This window comes from Ranitomeya imitator, chromosome 10 (assembly GCF_032444005.1).
Source record: "Ranitomeya imitator isolate aRanImi1 chromosome 10, aRanImi1.pri, whole genome shotgun sequence".
Taxonomy (NCBI): domain Eukaryota; kingdom Metazoa; phylum Chordata; class Amphibia; order Anura; family Dendrobatidae; genus Ranitomeya; species Ranitomeya imitator.
In genome coordinates, this window is record NC_091291.1 from 112757981 (window position 1) to 112775746 (window position 17766).

Genomic DNA, 17766 nt, shown 5'->3' on the forward strand with positions numbered 1-17766 from the left:
CAGGGCTGCGGTCCACATTCGATAACATCTTTCCGCTCTACAGAAAGCTGCTACGGGTTGGACAAAGGCTATTGCATGCTTTACGTCTCTTTTCAGAATTTCTAGATCGGTTTTTAACCCATGCCTGTTTTATGTCGTACATCTATGTATTAAATTAGGCCCACTTGCTGCTCCCGAATTCCCCAGAAGAGATATGAAGGGCTGAAAAAACCAAGACCATTCAGGGCAGTTCTAAGCACTGCACCCCCGGTACCTAGTGCCCCTATTGATATGAAATCTCGGAAAAAGACTCTCAAAGTGTTTATGCTGCAGATACACAATTATTTTCCGACAAGAACACGTCTCTGTCAGAACCAGCATGCCGCTAGTCTAGATCTCATCATACCGACGTGCCATCAGAGTCACTAAATGGTGCTTTATTTTGCAGACTCCCCTCAATAATTGCAGCCTGAATCAGCAGCTCAATCCCTTTGTGAGTATTTCAGAGGTGGGAGACGAGCCCAATGTCTCTCCAGCCGGACGGAAGACCAAAAGCTCTGCATTATTAAGAACACTGAATAATGGGATGACCCCCCAGGGCTTTAGGGCAATTAAATGGCTAAAATTGGAAATTCATACTCCAGTCATACCCATGCTAGATGTCAATGCTCTGCATGAAGAGCCTGATCATTGGGCAAAACCCTCACCGGATCGGAGAAGTCCAACATTTGACGAGACTAAGTCTTGCCTCATTACAGAGACCGAGCAGAGACCTTCCAGCCTTGTAGGCTCAAGAGAAATACAGACAGATCTAATTTAGAAGAACCTGGAATGAAGCCATAAGTTGTCCCAGTAAGATGCTCAGAGCAACGTATCTCATTTGCAACTCATTTGCAGTGTTGAGCTTCTTTATGGCAAATTGGTTGGACATAAGAAGTTTCACCGGGAGACGGAAACCAACTCCCGAATATACAACTGATCCATCATCAGGTTATGTATACAAGATTATGAAGTCAGGATGCCAGTAATGATGGCAACACCATCCGAGGACAAAGAACTTTCCTCTACGGGCATGTGAAGAAAAGGCAGAAGGAAGCAGCAATAATCATTTCCGAGATTTTTAAGTCCGTCGTCTGAGCTAGGAATCACGTCAATGGCGTTTAGCATGATGTCTACCATGAACTATACTAAAGACAACCAGGGGCGTAACAACTATGACCGGGCACATGCGGGAGAGGGGAGTGGCGACATTGGACCCAATTTCACCTGGATGTGCTCCAGAGGAGGCTTAAGTCAGCATGCCCATCACAGCCGGCGCATGGAAGTGATGTACCAGGATATACCAGGATGGGGATATTATTACAGTAAGGGCCAGGACGAGGGCCATTATTACAGTAAGGGGACAGGACGTTGGACATCATAACAGAGGGTGAACACATGTCTTTACAGTATCTAGAACGCTACAAGAGCCGATACATCTGACCAACATGCAGGTGTGGGCCAAGGTCCAAATTTTGCATCGGGGCCCAGCAAACTCTAGTTACGTCACTGAAGACCACCCCTTTTGTATCAATGTGTAAAGCCTTTAATAATAGTCATGGTCAAATATTAGAGGTCTGTCTCTACAGTGGAGGAAACAGCTGTCCATGTGGCTAGGTTTCCCTACTGTTCAATACACACACACAGTGGCTCAGGTGGGTCCAGCTGCATCAATGTAAAAAAGTAGCATATACCCCCACAACTGCACTATGGTATACACACGGAAATATCTATTTGTTTGTTGGATGTTTAAATGTTCATTTTTTAAGTTATTAAGAAATGGTAAAAAAAAAAATGATTTCCCATGACCGAGCAGTCGCATGCAGCCTTACATCACCAAGCACATTGCAGAGTGTTGGATGTAGTGGTGTAAAGCCGCCAGCACTGGACTCTGGGGAAAACATGTTTCTGTGCAGTGACGGATCACACTTCTGATGTAGCACCATGGACTTACTTTTCAGGGGTTGGTATAAGCACTATTAGACTCATGTAGTAGCTCAAGTGGAGAGGGGCTACAAAATGAAAATGGCACCTCACCGATCAAAAAGAAACACCGTCTTTATTGCCTTAAGCGTCCAGAGTTCCGATTTCATTTTCCCGAACGGGTTCTCCAAAAAGAAAGCGGTTTAGTTGATACGGGCAAGAAAAAACTATTCCTTTAGAAAGTTTCAATAAATCTGCCCCAATATCATTAGCTCCATGTGCACCCCGCTGATTTCTTCAAGGCCACATGTAATTCTTAATTCTTCCTGTAGGAGCGCTGCTGGGTAATTAGACACTTCGCTGTTACCAGATCGCTGGGGGTAAAGCTGCTGTGATCCGCTTATTGTAAAGAGATGCTTTCTAGAGAATTTTAGGGAAATATTTTTTTTTTTTTTTTTTGGAACATATCAGTATTCTGCTTTGGCTAGATAAACAGAAGAACAATAAAAATGCTTAGAAGGGGAAAAAATAAAAGCGGCTTGGGAAAATCTATTATCCATGTATATTAATTTTTAGGTCAGTAGTTCCTCTAGTACTTGGTCATGCGAGGTCTCAGCGTTGATAGATTTTGAGGTCGAGCTCCATACTCTAGTATGAGATATAAATGCCTTTACAATTCCGGGCTGCACCATCCTTACAAGATGTAACACTACTATATTCAATGAATGCGAGGACGGTGATCATCCGCCATCATGTGGAGTAATATAATGTGCAAATTGCCGTGGCCAACGCTGAATTTCATTTGCTGCAAATGAGTAGAGGACCTCGGGGTCTGAATCACTCAGCACATGAGAATCATTGAGTTCTGCACATCGCACTTCATTACATTTCCAAGAAACCAAACGATGGGAATAGCGACGCTCCAACCTGTTTCCATTCACTATTCCAGTCTAAGTCACATTTCTATCTGATCAAGTCAAATAGTGAACCAACCCCCATCTAAGCCCTGGTCCACTGCCATCAGGGGTGTCACGGTGTTTGCATGGAGTGGGCTCAGGGGCGAATCCCCTCCATATAGTGTGGGCGCTGGCTCTGATGCACAGCCAGCGCCAGCCTAGCTCCATTTACTGCAAATAGCCCCCTTGATGCCCAGATGAGATGTCATCATTGAAGCCAGGGGCCTACTGAAGGTCCCTGTATCTGCCATCTTTGTACACCTATGAAGCCCATCCAGTCCCCAGGCTTCATAGGAGAAAATATATAACCGAGCTATTGTTTAAGGACACGGTGCCTGGATAGAATACCACTCCATGTATCAGAAAAGAAAATAGAACCCGGCACTCTTTACAGTTGCAAGAAATATCTGGGATATAATCAGAACAAATGAAATCAGTGACGTTTCGCTCAACAAGACCTTCTTCAGAGGGACTGCAGACAGTAAACTGTGTGGAATAGCGCTATGTGGTATGGGGATATGCACGTACATTTCTCCTGGGCAGCATATTCCTATATCACATAGCTCTATTCCACACAGTATACTGTCTGCAGTCCCTCTGAAGAAGGTCTTGTTGAGCGAAACGTCACCGATTTAGTTTGTTGGATTGCCATTCTGATTAAATTTTAAATATTTATTGCAACCGTAATGACTGACAGATTCGATTATCTTTTCTTCATAGGAGAAAGGGAATTTTATAATACAGCATTGTAATCTACTATACAAATTATCAGAGGTTCAAGTCCCAAAGCAGAATAAAAAAAAATAAAATAAAATAAAAAAATCAATGAAAAATATAAAAAGAAAAATAAAAAAAATATAAAAGTTGATAAGACCACCTTTTCTGGAACATAAAAACTAAAATATAAAAAATAGCATATTTGCTTAACTGTCCGAATTAATAAAATAGCAGCGCAAATGATTGACCACTGCTACTTTCACGCTCTCCAGAGCCCTGTTTTCTTGATCTGTGGGGATCCCAGCGGTCGGACTCACAGAGGAGATAATTTCCAAATTTCAGAAGACCTCTATAACTTCACTATATATAAAAGTAGAGAAATCAGCCAAAAAAAAAAAAAAAAAAAAAAAAAATCGGCAAGAGAAAATCCCACAGCAAGAGGATGAGATCTGTACGGATTTCATCCATGTGGCTGGTCCTGTGGTCTGCTGTGGATTTTCTGCGCGCAAACCAACATTAAAAACAACCTGCATTTTTTTGTCCCGTGTGTACATATCATTAAGCCATATTACAGGAGGAGGAAAGTGGATACGATTTTATCAAAACTTATCCCCATCCTGTAAATAAAATCCTCCGCAAATCTGACCTGTGGTGTGGAGTTTAAAACAGTTGCTTCAATTAAGGCTGCAAATTTTCACCATTTTCAAAGATGTACAATAAAAAATGATATTGTGGCATCAGGTTAGTGAGAAAAAATCCATGTAATAGCATTGGGATTTTCCAGGACTTTTTTTTTTTTGACTATGGGCCAAAAAACTAACAGGCAGGTAGTTGCTAACAAAGGCATCTACTGCCCTGTTCTAACCTGCGCCAGCTCAGTGCTGTCACCCACCTCTCCTGGCGGTGTTTCAGCTGCTCAATGTCAACAGAGCAGCTCCTTTTCTTCCGAGCTTCTCCGTCAACGGGAAGTGACGTCATGCTGATTGACAGTCGTCTCTCCGCAGTTAGGTAGTGGGGAGTTGGCTGTCAATCAGCATGACATCAGCACTCACGTCACATCGATGGAGCGGAGCTGAGGACAAGCAGCTTTTCTGTCAACGTGCCATCAGCGGAAGCCACTGAATCGCCGGCAGGAGTGGTCCGTGACCGCTTTGTGCCGGCAGAGATCGGCACAGGGCACAACAGGTAGATAGTCAGCAACTAGTAAAAAATAAATAGATAAAATAAATATAAAAAAAAATAGTCCTGGCTAAACCTTTTAATAATAGTCAATAAAGGTATAACTATTAGGATGCTTTTGTCTCTTTTCGACATGAAAGTTTTTACATGCAACGAGTAAGATCCGTGACGAATCCACAGTAAAATTCTGCATATTCTTGGCAAAATCCACAACAAAAAAATTCTGTTGTGCTTAAACGTACTCTCTAATTGGGGAATGGGAGCCGTCTTTTGCATAAATGTATCTCTATTCCTAGATAAAAGCTTTTCCCGTTCAGGTTTCTTAGATTTACAACTTGAAAGCACCATTAGATAATAATCCCCCAAATAATAATAATAGAGCTTCGCACAATTCGAGCCTTTTCTTCCGCGCTCTCCATTAAGCGCTCACTTTGAAACTTTTATTAACGCGGCCATTACTTCATTCACAAACGAGCGTGTAATGCGGAGGCTGAGGGGAAGAGATACAGTGTTTACAGGCAGCCGCGATAAAAGGCTGAACGTATCGCTGCGCTCCAGTCCACCGCCACGAGCCGGGAGCGCTCCGAAGGGCGATGGAGAATACGGCAGACGCAAAGCATTTGTCATCATTAACAGAAAAGGACAAAGACAGCCATTAGTGCTATGAAGCCAAATTAGTTAAATTAGCTATAAACTTCTCCTGCCCCAAGTCTCATTATATTTTAAGATTGACTGTGATTGCAGAGCCCTCCTCCTCCCCTGCATCCTCCGCAGCTCTGGCACCAGGTCCAAATTAATTTACTCTTCCCAACACCCAGAATAACGTGCAGAAAAACACATTATATTGTGTGTACAGATCAACATTCTCCTTCTAAATTCATTAAAATTGACCGACAGGGATAATCTGTACACTTAAAGGGGTATTTAAAGGGATCCATTCATCCTGTGGGGCATGTCCTCTATTCTGGTAATCAGATGGGAGCTTATCAGACAGATCCCCAATGATATAGGAGTTAAAAAGTATCTTTAGGATAGATTAGAACTTTATACAACTGGATTAGGTGGATCTGTCACTAAATTTCACAATAAAAATGACATATATTACTGAATAGGTCTAGCTGGTGTACTTACTTAGGAAATCCATGTCATTTTTAGTCAGGCACAAACTACACCGACCTAGCCAGATTGAGGGCTTCTTGGCATTCCTCCTCCCTGCTGCCACTGAATCTCCACCCACCTATCATGATTGCCAGCTCCTCAGTGTACCACCTCCCTGCAGTGATCTCTCACTGCTCAGTACAAGCTGCAGCTCTTAATTCAGTCCCCACCGATCCTCTCTCAGATTTATGAGTTCTCTCACTCTTCAACTGGACATATAAAATGTTTTTTTTTTTTATTTCAGGATTTTTCAACCATTCTATTGCAGATTTTAAAAGCAAGTACACCATCAGACTCAGGTCTAAAAGATCTATATAATAGTGAACGCAGTCTGTTTTTCATAAGGAAGTTCAGGTTGATTTCAGCTCTTTTTTTTTTATTGTGTAGTAAATATCTAGATAAGGATCCCCCTCTTTATGGACCAAAGTGATGTCAAAATTGTGGAAAACCAAAATGATAAATAGAAAAAAATGATAAAAGAGTATCATAAGTAGAATTGTATGGACCCAGGACAATAGAAATTGCGCTATCATTGGGGGGTCTCCGCATTCCGTGCCATAAGTGAAAGCATATCCTTTCCCGAAAATACCCCTTTAAAGAACCACATTTGACCCTCTAACTTAAAAATTTATTTCTTACCGTAGATCTTTCAACTGGAGATCCGGAGTTACATTTCTGTAAAATACATTATAAGCAATTAGATTTTAAACAAATATCTTAAAGATATGACACACACAGTACACATATACGCATACTCGAAAAACGGAGGATTTTGGATGCAAAATGCTACATTGAGCATTCACAACAATCATTTGACCGTCAATTGACGTCATACAGCACCGAGCAAAAGATTGAGGGAGGTGGGCCAAAATGCTGCCAAGTAAGAAGCTTTCAAAAAATGGACGTATTAATAGATTATTTTCACCAATTAATAAAATGCAAAGTGAGTGAACAAGATTGAGAAATGTAAAATAGCATCAATACTTGCTGTGACCCTCTCCTTTGACTTCATCACTTCTTCTCGGTACTTGTACTTACACGCAGTTCTTGAAGGAACTTGGCAGAAGGTTGGTTCAAACATCTTGGGCAACTGACAACAGATCTTCTGTGGATGTTTCTTGTGAAAATCCTTAGGTCTCTTCGTGTAATCCCAGACAGCCTGGATGATGTTGATGTCAGGGCTCTGTGGGGCGAAGTCATCACTTCCAGGATTCCATGTTTCTTGATTAAACACAAGAGAATTCTTGATGACATTGGCCGGATGTTTGGGGCCATTTTACTTCTCCAGAATAAATTTGGAGTCAATAAAACTCTTCACTGATGTTTTTTTTTGCTTTATGGATAAGTATCTGCCTGTATTTCTCAGCATCGAGGACACCAAGAAATGGGCAAGATTGAAGATTGTAGACGCAGTGGTCGGTCAAGGAAACTTAATGCAGCAGAGATATCATGCTTGCATTACTTCTAAATCTGAAGTTGTCCAGCAGTGCCATCAGCTCAGAACTGGCAGAACCAGAGGGACCTAGTAAAACCCATCTGCTGTTCGCAGAAGTCTGGCCAGAAGTGGTCTTCGTTGAATAATTTCAGGCAGAAACCATACCGTCAACATGGAAGTAGATAAGAGGGGCGATTGCAATGATTAACGACCTGAGGGTCTGAAACGCGTCTGCCTATCATCTCCCCAAGCCGGGGCTGGGACTACCATGCGGTTGTCTTATTTTTAATTTACCTAATAAATTTGATACTTTTATGTACATCGGATCTCTGAAGCTGGATATTTACCTTTTTCGACTATTGGTTAACATGGAGGTGAGTCAACTTTGCACGAAAGTATAAGCAAAAAGTTTCAGAAAAACATCAAACAGGTGTTCTTGGCTGAGGATTTGTGTTTGGCTGTAACAAAAGGCAGTTTGTCCACCAAAAGGCTAGAGAGCTGCACAATAATTAGTGTCTGCAGGAATAGTCAAGCATGGTGGAGGCTCTTGACAATTTGTTGTTGCATTTCAACAAATTGAGATGGTAATTCGGTCAGGATTAATGGTGTCCTCAATGCTGAGAAATACAGTCTGATACTTATCCATCAGATTGGCTCCAAATTTATACTGTCACAGGACAACGATCCCAAATATACAGCCGATGTTCAAGAACTAACTTCAGCGTAACAAAAAAATGTCAAGGCGTCCTGGAAGTGATTATATGGCCCCACAGAGCCCTGTTCTCATCATTATCCAGTCTGTGTGGCATAAAGAGCTAGAAAGATTTGCAAAAGCAACATCCACTGAAGATCTGTGGTTAGTCCTCCAAGATGTTTGGAACAATCTCGCTGCCGAGTTACTACGATAACTGGGTAGAACTAAGACAAAGGGCAGTGAATAAGTATTTGATTTAGATTTCTCTTTTGTCCATTGACAAAAATGTATATTTTTTTCAAACATTCTTACTTTGCAGCACTTTTCCAACTTTTGCACGGTACTATACATTTTGCTTCTAGTCTAGTACGTTCTCCAATCCCTTTCTGGACCAGACAGGTTAGATTGCAGAATAGTGTAAAGGGCAATTACGATTCTGGTTTTTCATCTCAAAATTTTCATCTTTTAGTCAAGCATAACACCCCAATGATGACAATTTAGAGAAATTTGGGAAAAAGACAATTTCCAACATTCCGTGGAACAGATCCCTTCAAATATTCTGCAAAAAATATGGAAACCAGAACTTTGCACCTTCTTTAATTCTGCTTTCTGGATGATTTTCCCAGTGGGTGGCATGGTAGTGACTGTAAAATTGTTGGGGTCTTCACAGTCCCGGATTTTGGATTCCTTCATCAATGAGTCAAGCCTCTTCTTTGCTATGTTTTCCACTTGTTTCCTATTGGTGGAGGCCTATAGATATGGAAAGACGCGAGTGAAAATTGGCTGGAATTATGCAAGTATAGAAGATAAAAGGTAGAATCAAGTTCTTACAGCAAAAACTAAGCGAACCTATGAATGTTATCACATGCAGTGAAGTACATGAACAGTCACAGGCTCCGGCTGCAGATAACCCGACATAATATTTTTTTTTCATCATGCGAGATAATGATGTCAGTCGGCAATTCATTTGTTTGATGAAACATCTACAAATATTAATTTAGTAAGAAAAATTCCGAGGACTTCACAAGATCTCGAGAAGGCTCATGTATTTTTAAATCTTTCCATCGCACAGCTTACAGTCTAGACAGAGGAACTTCTTACAAAATGTCTAAAAAATTAAAATATGTCTTTCTTGTATTAGTTAATGGGAGATAATTAAAGGGTGAAGAACAGAAGCAGAGATCGAGTAAATCCAAATTTCTAAATGTACTTTTTTTTTTTTTTCAAACTAATCACTCAAAAATCTTTACTTAAGACCTTGGATTTACTTTTCTAATACACCTATAAGTAAACTAATGTCTGGAAGCTCTGAACTTTACAGTAAGCAGAGTTTTCTATATATTTTGTGGCTTTCTGTTCATCTTGATGACATCTTTAAACCATTTAGGGCTTGGCATTGTGCACCACAATCAAAAAGTGGTATTAAAAACCTACATACCCTACTTTAAGTGCTTAGGTCCGCTAAGAATATGCAAACAGCTGATTAAATGTAGCTATTGTCCTCCGGGATGCGCTATATGGCCTCAATTTAGGTCCTACTTTAGCGCATTTATCCTATATCATCCACGTTAAATGTACGATGGCCAATCCCACCAATTTTGTTGAAAACTGGTCAGCCATCTTGGTGTCACCACTAGTGATGAGTGAACGTGCTCGGATAAGGTGTTATCCAAGCATGATCGTGTGCTAACCGAGTGTCTTCGGCATGCTCGAAAAATATGCTGAGTCCCCGAGGCTGTTAGGAAATCCCTACATGTGTTGCGGTTAACATCTACGAGACGTGCAACCACGGGGACTTGAACATATTATTCGAGCACGCCGAAGACACTCGGGTGAGCACACGAGCATGCTCCGATAACGCTTTATCAAAGCACAATCGTTCATAACTTGCCATCACCAACGGCAGATGCCCGGAGAAGAATGGGTTGGACATGCTGGATTTCAACAAGCTTGATCACAGGAGATAAACCAAAGGCATCCGATGTACCAGTGACTATTTCATGACTAAAGTTGGGAAACACTAATCTATAGAGTGAGATACAGTATTGTCAACGCAGTCTGATGACTGTAGATTTGCTCTAGGCAAAGTGGAGATTATCAGGATGTACGGGATGCACTTATAGAAAACACGAGCTTCGGAAAGTACGAGCAAGATTTATTTTTTTTATTCACACCAACGTGTTTCCACGCTATTCTCAAGATAAAAAAAACAAGTTTCTCACCTCAAGGAAGGCGCCGGCACGTGTTAGAGCGAATAACGAACCTTATTTGTATTCTCCAGATCTCATGCTTTCCTTGAGCACATCCCTCACATCGTAATAATGAACACTTTACAAATCTATTATTTGGCAATACTCTACTGCAGACACGGGATTGCAACTATGGCACATCGGGCTCCTACAGGTGTTCTATCCTTACACAACCCTTAAAGTCGAGTTCCAACATCACTCTTACCCCCCATCTTCTTCCTTTCGGTACTGCCCTATCTGTGGACATTTGTCCATCAAGATCTTCCCTACATTTTCTTTTGCAGTCATTGAAGATCCTGGTTGAAAAAAAAAAATCCTAAGCAAACTATTGTTTCTCAATAATACTGGATATGTAGAGGGTTTTCTCATTAGGACACCCTTATTAAATGAAAGCTTTTACTGGGAAAACTGCGGCCAGCCATGCATTTTCCAATATTACATTCTGGCTATTAAAATATTAAATGTGGGACACATTGATCACTCAGGTCTGCTGTGCAAGAGCTTCTCTTTTCTAGCAGCTTTGTATGTTGACTGAGAAGGGGCTTTTCTACCCTCTAAAAAGGGGCTGTTGTCTTCATAACAAGATCCCATTACGAAAATAGCATTGGCTGCAAATTCTTCCTTTTCTTACTAGCTACATGAATATCTAGAATAGACTGTTGATGAAGCTAATCAAAAAACTTTGCATAGTTTCCACCTTTGCCCAAATGTCACAGTCAATGTTTCTCGTCGTGAAAGAAATATTAAATGACTTTGAGCCTGGAGAATTTCAACACCGCGTAAAAAAAAAGAGGCAGAATTTTTCATTCGTTAGCCGTGAATACATTTTCATAAATCGACTCAGAAAAAAAAACAACACTTCTTGATTGAATAATAGAGTCAAGTTGAACATTTTTGATGCCCACAGACGGATTAATATTTTATGTAACGACTGGCATTAAAGAAAAATAGAAAATTTTTTCGATTAACATTCTCAAGGAAAAACAAATGGGATGAGGAAGTACAATAAATTGATATAAATCAAAGTTTGCAGTGTGATTTCAGTACCAAGAGAAAGAAATATCTTCCAGCAAAAAGAGAAAAGGAAATTGACTGCTAATGGAGAAAACCCTAGAATCCATTCCATCTTACAGTATAATTGCCGAGCTCGTCTCCAATGATCGAGTTATTAGCCTCAGCCTAACCCTCATCCAGAAATATGCCGTATCTGCTAATAAATCTGACTGGCAAACCTTCATGAGGATTTGGTAACATTCATGTTCTCCCGGTTAACTAATTCGATAAAACTACTTTATTTCCAATTGCAATTAAGTGCGTCACAATATTATGGCTTAATACAGTGCGGTTTGTCTTATACACTGTAACAGAATGGATGTGAAAATCATACGTTTCATTGTGAAATTGTATTCATGATATTCCGCTCCTGAATCCAAAAACTGTAAAATTTGAATAAGTACCTGCTGATTATTCAAAAGGGACATTTATTACAAAACCATTTCCTTTTTTGTAGAGTGTTCTATAATATACATATATATATATGTATATATATATATATATATACACACACACATATATATATATATATCTTTTGCAACAATAAGGTTGTGAAGGTCTTGAGACAGCTCACTGGTTTTAACCATCAGGAGACGTTTCTTGTATGGCACCTTGGTAATGAGATACCGCCTTATAGTCCATCAGTTAAACCAGCTGAAATTTGTATTATATTTCACTAAATGTCATCATTGCTTTCTAATTACAGATAGATTTCAGCTGGTGTCATTAGTTTCCATTGCTTTTTGCACCTCTCTTTCTTCATGTCTTCAGTAGGTTTTCCCAGAGTTATTTCTGATTATCACATTAAAAAAAACAAACAAAAAACACTGTCACTCTAAAATTTCAAAGGAGAAAAAAATAAACACCTACGCGTTTCAAGTCAATGCAAGGCTCTTAATCATAATGAAGAGCCCTAGGTATGAATAAGGACCCTGCATGGGCTTGAAACACAAGACAAGTGTTTCTCTTCATTTTTGTTTTTGAAAATTTGGAGTGACCAAATAAATAGGCTTAAGAAAAAAATAAATCAATTGTGGATACTGGAATTATCCACTTTACTGTATTCACCATCCTGGGAACAGGACTACTCCCTTGTCCAAGCTACTATTGTTACCTTGAAGTGGTGAGCCGATGAAGTTTGCTGTTCTGTAGCCTTTTGCTGCGGTGGGCACTCGGACACCTCGCTTCCTTCCCCTGTAAGCCACTGCCGGGTCCTTCTAAAGTGCTGCCCGCTCTGACAGCACCTGCGGCGGGCACTGCCAAAGGTCTCAACAGTTATGTGCAAAGGAGAAAGCGAGGGTGGCGAATTTGTCAGCCCATTGTCCCCGGTACACCTGCCATTGTAGTTCATCCTACGGGTAGTAGCTATTGTCAGCCAGTAATTGGATATATTAAATAAAATTCTGGGCACCAAGTCTAGTGTGTGGGCTCATCCATATTGGTCGATAGGTCTTGGACACAAGCTCCATAGGTTATTGGGCATGAAGATGGGACTTAGCTGTCAGTATTGGGAATGAGATCACTTCTGGCCACCAGGATCCGTACATGCAGAAGACATCTTAGTGCTTGGTCTGTAGTGCTCGGTAGGAGGCCCTCGTTTCATTTCTTGGTTCAGTTCTTCACTGTGGAATGCTATTATCCTCCAATTACTCAATTATTAATTTTTAAGTTTTTACATGGACTAAAGTGTCCTTGAAGTTATCACATATGGAGCAAAATCTTCCACTCGGCTTAATTCACTTCAGTGTCTCCTGCTGACACCACTAATTATCCCTAAGTAGCATTGTCGTTGGAGGGTGGTAATATTGTTGCACAGCTCTATATGAAGTCGGCAGAGTAAGGACGGTCTCATAAGCAGGTTGATATACGTCAGTGAATATCTTCCCAATGACACTATATTCCAAATAATTTCTTAATATATCTTTACTGTTTTTCTGATACCAAACTCCAAATCCTTTGCAAGATCATATAGTGAAGGGGAATAGGTCAGTAGTTTTTTGCTACATAATCTGAGAGCAGCATTATGTAGAGGCAGACACCCCGATTCCAGCGATGTGCCACTTACTGGGCTGCTTGGTGTGGTATTGAAAGAATCCCTACTTTCTCTGCTGTAGATTTAGTAGTTCTCAGAATGCTGAGCTGAGTGTAACCCCGCCCACAACACTGATTGGCAGTTTCCGGTGTACACTATCAGCAAGCTGCCAATCAGTGATGAGGGCGGGGTTACACAGATCAGCTGGACCAGCTTGCACGCGAGACCTAGTCCGGCAATGATAATCTGCTGATAAACCACTGATTGTATTGAAACTACAGTACACAGCCTGATAAGTTACACATTGCTGGAATTAGGATCTCTGTTCCTACCCAATACTGCACTCAGTAGCAAAATATACCCTTTTAGGAAGTACTGAGGCTCATGGACTGGACTTTTTTTTATATGTAAATCTTGGAATTCTTCTCGATTCCTCCTCATCAATGCCAGGCTTCCTCGTTGCAAAAAATACTGTTTGGCATCATAGGACCTGATGGATTGTAGTGCTGGAGGGATTTGGCTTTGGGCCATTAAGGAGCCACTTCTAGCATAAAGAACTTGAGAAGACAGCTTGTCCAGATGGTGGACAGCACTGGGAGTAGAAAAAATAACTTTTCCAGGGGTTAACAGTGTAAAAGTTCCTAAAGGAGAAATACATTTTTATACATTATTTGTTTTTGTATTTTTATGCTGTTTATATGTCATGTTTTTATATATTTATAAGATCAATGTATGATGAATCACTATTCTTCCTCATCTCCCCTCCCTCTCTCACACTGGTAAAGGGCTATGTAAGAAGGATCAAATTCATTTTCTCCATCACCTGATGGCTGCAAACAGCTGAAAGACGTTGTGTATATAGTTTTTATTTATTTATTTTTTATCAGTTTGAATAAAATTTTACCTACAAGCAACCGGACATTTCTGCACCATGATTTCTCTCGGTGGAAAAGACAGCGCCATTCCCTAGTCCTCCTGTCTGGCATTGTCCAGGGGTTAGCAACCTGAAGTAATCCAGCTGTTGTGAGCAGGTTGCTGACCCTTGTATACAATAGGAAAAGAACTAAAACAATGGTACTTTTTAATAATGCTAAATCAAGGCAGACTGAATTTAGCTGGGTTTGTTTAGTGTAACTTTGGTTTCAGGTGACTTTTCAGTAAAAGCTGTCATGTTACTGTACACAAGAGATAGCAGTATATATATATATGGCCATTATATGACTTGTATCCTATGTGATGCAGTGACCCCTGTTGCAGCTAGGGGGCGCTGTGTGTGCTCCTCGGGATATGCATGGAGGCGTATCTGTGGTTATGATGATGGTGAAAACGTGAGTGGCAGAGTTGTAAATGACCGATATGTGTCGCAGAGGGAGTCTGCGCTGAAGTAATGTTGTTCTGGGACCTGTAGTCGCACAAGTGTTTTTATAATAGTCAAGGGAGGCTTACAGGGCTAGTTATGACAGCTGGGTGGGTCGAACTAGCCACACACACCACCCATCTATGGGAGTAGCTACAACTACATAATGTGACCAGGGTGTGGGTCACATGCTCTGCAGTGGTTCCTGTGTATGGACCTGAGTGGTCTCTGTAATGAAGACTGTGTAGATCCTGGATGGCTTGTGTGTTGGGAGGACCTGAGTGTGGACTGGATCCCTGAATAGCTCACTGTGAGGCCGTGGATCTGAAGACTTGTGTGTTGGGAGATACTGGGAGTAGGATCGGATCCCTGAACAGCGCACTTAGAGACGTGTGTTGGACGGTCCCAGGTGGGGACGGACGTCCTGAATAGCACACTGAGTAGCCTGTGTTGGAAGTCCTGGGAGTAGGATTCCTGAATAGCACATCCTGTGTTGGAAGTCTTGGGAGTAGGACTTCTTGAAGAGCACATGGGAAGGAGTGGCTGCAGAGTCTGCAACGGCACTGCACTGGGGGAGCTACAGCCCGTCTGAGGATCTGTCAGGTGTCCTAGTGCGCAAGGCATTGTCCGGGATGGTGATCCCAGGTCGGCAGCTTCACTGAGATAGAGAGGGAGGACTGACAGGAGTAGGACTACCCTACCAATCTGTATAGACTTCTATGTACAGCAGCTGTAACCTAATTTCTCAATCTGATAATTAACTCGTAAAATCCATCTTCAAGATAGGCAGTGATGGCGAGTGTAACAGTGACAAGCGCAGAGAGGGAGGAAGAGAAAGTGAAAAAGCAGTAAGCTTCAAGAATGAAGCTTACTGGTATATTATTTGACTGTATAAAAGGTAATTTGGAGCTCTGTATCATAAAAAAACCCTATCAGAAAAAAAGCTCAAACCACTATGACTATAAAGAAGAAAACAGCAATACTATAAAACTTAGAAGTGCAGACGTCGAGGAGATCTGGTTTAGTCTAAAGTCCTAAAGTTCAAGTCAAGAAGAGAAGATGAAGGCAGCAATCTGTATAAATGATCCATGGGTAAATAAACGGATCACTTTAGACGAGTTTTTTGCACTCATAAAAACAGGCTTCTTATGCTATAAAAGTTACATATTATAAATAAGACTATTCATACTATAGGTATTGGTGGTTTTCGATTGATAGCTTCCCACACCAATGGGATATGCTGCACATGGATAATGCAACATTAGAGTTGAGTTGATACTGGTTCCATTTCAGCTTAAAGGAGTTGTTCATTACTTTAAAATGCATTTTAAGTCATCTTGGCAAAGGGGGACGTCACATGATCACCGTAACCAATCAGAGCCTCCAATTCACTCTATTCAAATTCTGTTCGTAATAGAATTCCAGTTGTGATGCAATGGGAAAGCTACAGCCCATCAGTAGCTGCCAATTTACTGGAGTGGTCTCATGATACCCCCCATCAAAAAGAAGCCAGAAAAAATGGTGGAGAATGCAGCGCCTATATTACAGAGGAATGGTGTTGGTAAGCGAGTCATGTCCCCCCTCAACACAGGAGTTCATTTAAAATGTGTCTTTTAGTAGTGGACAACCCCTTTAAATAGACTGGTGGCTGAGGAAGGTTTGACCAGTATATCCTGGTTTCCAGCTTCTGTTGGGCTGCACGAGTAGTTGACTCTATAAAGAGACAGTATTATGCGGTTTATCTGTTTGCTATAATTATCCGTCGGCATGAATACAAGAGTTAGTCTCTTAATAAACACACAATTAGGCACAGACATAATGGACAGTGACAGAATGGTCATCATTTCCCTTCTGTGCACCGAACAGTTGATCTGAAATAAAGCCATCAAGATTTGATTCACTTGTCGATTTTTACAAAAATATTGCATAAATGGTTTCGGGAATTGCAGCCATTTTTACATGGGCTCAAAGGTAATTGGACAGTTCAATTATAAACTACTTCATGGTCTGGTGAGGCCTGGGGGACCGCAATTTATCACAACAAATTAATAGATAACGTGGTTTCCAAATGTTGAATTTGTATTTAGTTGCCGTTTATGGGAGCTCTCAATATGTGATCCAAGGAGATGTTAAGACAAGTCATGAAGACCATCAATAAACTAAACAAAACGAAAGAAACCTATCAAAGAAACTTCAGCAGTGGCCAAATGTTCAATCTGGTACTGGACGGGTGAGATCAGAAACACCAAAATCTGAAACGGAACGGAAGACAAAGTGGATGATGGCCACGTGTAACACCTACACAATATTGATCTAAGCCAATAACACTGTCAAAGAGGTGAAAGAATTACTGTCAAAGTCCACAACCAAGAGACGCCTTCGTGAATGTAGATCAGAGGGTTCATCTAAAGATGTAGATCAGAGGCTGCATCTCAAGATGTAGGTCAGAGGGTTCATCTCAAGATGTAGGTCAGAGGGTTCATCTCAAGATGTAGGTCAGAGGGTTCATCTCAAGATGTAGGTCAGAGGGTTCATCTCAAGATGTAGGTCAGAGGGTTCATCTCAAGATGTAGGTCAGAGGGTGCATCTCAAGATGTAGGTCAGAGGGTGCATCTCAAGATGTAGGTCAGAGGGTTCATCTCAAGATGTAGGTCAGAGGGTGCATCTCAAGATGTAGGTCAGAGGGTGCATCTCAAGATGTAGGTCAGAGGGTGCATCTCAAGATGTAGGTCAGAGGGTGCATCTCAAGATGTAGGTCAGAGGGTGCATCTCAAGATGTAGGTCAGAGGGTGCATCTCAAGATGTAGGTCAGAGGGTGCATCTCAAGATGTAGGTCAGAGGGTTCATCTCAAGATGTAGGTCAGAGGGTTCATCTCAAGATGTAGGTCAGAGGGTGCATCTCAAGATGTAGGTCAGAGGGTGCATCTCAAGATGTAGGTCAGAGGGTGCATCTCAAGATGTAGGTCAGAGGGTGCATCTCAAGATGTAGGTCAGA

General features: G+C 41.2%; 1 protein-coding gene across 1 annotated transcript in view; it reads right to left on the reverse strand.

The window, feature by feature from the left end:
• The window catches only part of PLCH2 (phospholipase C eta 2), a 770253-nt gene that overhangs the window by 78159 nt on the left and 674328 nt on the right, over window positions 1–17766 (reverse strand). The window contains exons 12-13 of the mRNA XM_069741627.1: window positions 8672–8830; window positions 6591–6626 (exon numbers count right to left, since the gene is read on the reverse strand). Coding sequence (XP_069597728.1) covers window positions 6591–6626; window positions 8672–8830 — 195 coding nt within the window. The remainder of the gene's footprint in view (window positions 1–6590; window positions 6627–8671; window positions 8831–17766) is intronic.